Genomic DNA, 2,237 nt, shown 5'->3' with positions numbered 1-2,237 from the left:
ACGCGGCTCACTCAAAAGCGCGCGAACCCGTAAGCGGTCAAACATTGACCGATTGTCAAAATGCAGAAACCATTGTTTGGTAAACAAGTAAAGTGAACGATACGATTTGCAAAATCGACTTAATAAACGTGTTGCGTAAAAAATAGATATTATGGTACGTCCTAGCCGCTAGCACCAGCGCACCTAGCGGATTTAATAGAAACTATAGCTAGAACCACGAACGCACATCGAGTATCCTTAGAGAAGATGGAAAAGCGAGAAACGGGCAGTTCGCGACAGACAGTTGAGGAAGAAACTTATAATTTTTGAGCTCCTCCACCTGATTATCAGATTTCAGTGAATAAAGAGGTTCTGCAAAAAAGGTTTTTTAGTTTGTCGCGTTCAATAAATTTAACAAAACGATTGCAGTCAAAATGAAGTCTAAGAAGGCATTGATTAAGAAAGAGGATGGTGTTGCGTAAGTTGGTGTTCAATAAGGATTAAAAGATATGATAGCGATTTTTTTCCAATAGCGCTAAAATATGTCGATGGTGTCTGACGGCCGATGATGCTTTGCAAGCTCTAACGCGCGACGATTCCGGACAATATAAAGTACAAAAACTTTTCGACTTTACCGGTCTTCAGGTAATAAAATAGTAACAACAGACATCTCACCTTGTTCCACAAGAAAAACTAGTCTATGAGAGTCTTATTTTTACAGATTGAATTCTCTCCTGGAGTTCCAGCGTATTTGTGCACGATGTGCGAATCGCGATTGAAAAGTATGGATCAGTTTCGCTGGCGATGCAATGAAAACAATGATTTGGTCGATAAATTTATCAAACAGCAGAACACAGCGAAGAACGAATCAGAAATCGCTCAACACCATCTTGACCACTCTTCCGAACAAACGGTTGGCACCGAACTGTCAATTAAAACCGAAGTTTCCTCACCGGATACAGCGAAGGATTTGCAGTTGAATCGGAAGTGTTTTACTGTTCATGAAGCGAATAGGACATATGAATGTTGTGGAAAAATACCTGATGATTTATTCGAGGCAGAGGAAAATCCAATTGAAATCAAATCAGAGTACGAAGAGGTCGATGGGCAGCTTCACCTGCAAACAACGAATGATGTTCTCGGTCATGAGCAGGATAACCAAAAGACAAATCCTTTGGAATCGATCTGTCAGGATAAAAACGATCATCCTGTGACCGTGGCAGACAATACGTGTGCTGATGATTCAACAGTAGATTCAATTCAAAACGTCGTGAGTCCCGGAACCCGGAACGCCAATAGTAAAAGCCATTCCAAAAACCACAAGCCCCACTGCCCTCATTGTTCGGCAACATATTCATTTTTAAGCATGCTAAAGGTTCATATCCGCACTCACACCGGCGAAAGGCCATACCAGTGTAAAGTCTGTGACAAAGCGTTCAGCACATCAGGCAATCTGGCAGTACATTCGATTAAGTACAATTCACAATAAGGACAAACAGCATCAGTGTCCTTATTGTTCATCAAAGTTCGTACAGTCAGGTGACCTAAAGAAACATATCCGCACTCACACCGGCGAAAAGCCATACCAGTGTAAAGTCTGTGACAAAGCCTTTTATTCATCAAGCCATCTGGCACTTCATTCGAGAATTCACAATAAGGATGAAACTTGTTAATTTATTCATTGTTCATTCAAGTTTGAGTTAGAATAAGTTTGAATTTTGTATCTTTGAATACTAAAACGAATGAATTCGGCGATAGCAGTTAGCAAAAGTCCACAACCACAAACGATCTGCCCAATAAAAATAAATTTCCTTTCATACTGGGTTTTGAATAAAACAAGAAATCCTTAAAGCAACGGCCCTAGCAGACTCTTCTGTCCTTCTCATGCCATGACCAGTCCACCGGAGGCTGGCGAGGCGTGTATGCTGTACGTCGTACAGTGCGTACAACTCGCTGTTGTAGCGCCTTCTCCATGGTCTCTCAACACATATGAGACAAAAATCTGAGAATCGTCCTCTCGAACGCGGCTAGGTGGGATTTGTTGAATGGTTAAAACTTTGCTTTGCGCCTGGTAAGCGAATTCCGGACAGCGTCCTTGTGAGAATGACCCACATTCATATAATCAATGAAAACATTGTTCGCATTAATGAATAGACGAAAAAAAACACATGGGTTATAGTTTGGCGCTCTTTATTAGAACTACAAGTTCTGGTTTTTAATGGCTTGTTACGGCATTAATTGTAATTGAATTGTTTCGT

The 2,237-nt window shown here is 41.0% G+C and overlaps 1 protein-coding gene across 1 annotated transcript in view; it reads left to right on the top strand.

Moving 5' to 3' along the window:
* Positions 1–413: 413 nt before the first annotated feature.
* LOC128276343 (paxillin-like) overlaps positions 414–2,237 on the top strand; it is a 3,413-nt gene continuing 1,589 nt past the window's right edge. Inside the window, exons 1-2 of the mRNA XM_053014810.1 lie at positions 414–457; positions 513–624. Of these exons, the coding sequence (XP_052870770.1) occupies positions 414–457; positions 513–624 (156 nt within the window). The remainder of the gene's footprint in view (positions 458–512; positions 625–2,237) is intronic.

Source organism: Anopheles cruzii, unplaced genomic scaffold (genome assembly GCF_943734635.1).
Source record: "Anopheles cruzii unplaced genomic scaffold, idAnoCruzAS_RS32_06 scaffold00964_ctg1, whole genome shotgun sequence".
NCBI classification, from domain to species: domain Eukaryota; kingdom Metazoa; phylum Arthropoda; class Insecta; order Diptera; family Culicidae; genus Anopheles; species Anopheles cruzii.
The sequence above is the reverse complement of the archived record's forward strand: the minus strand, read 5'-3'. Positions and strand labels throughout refer to the sequence as shown.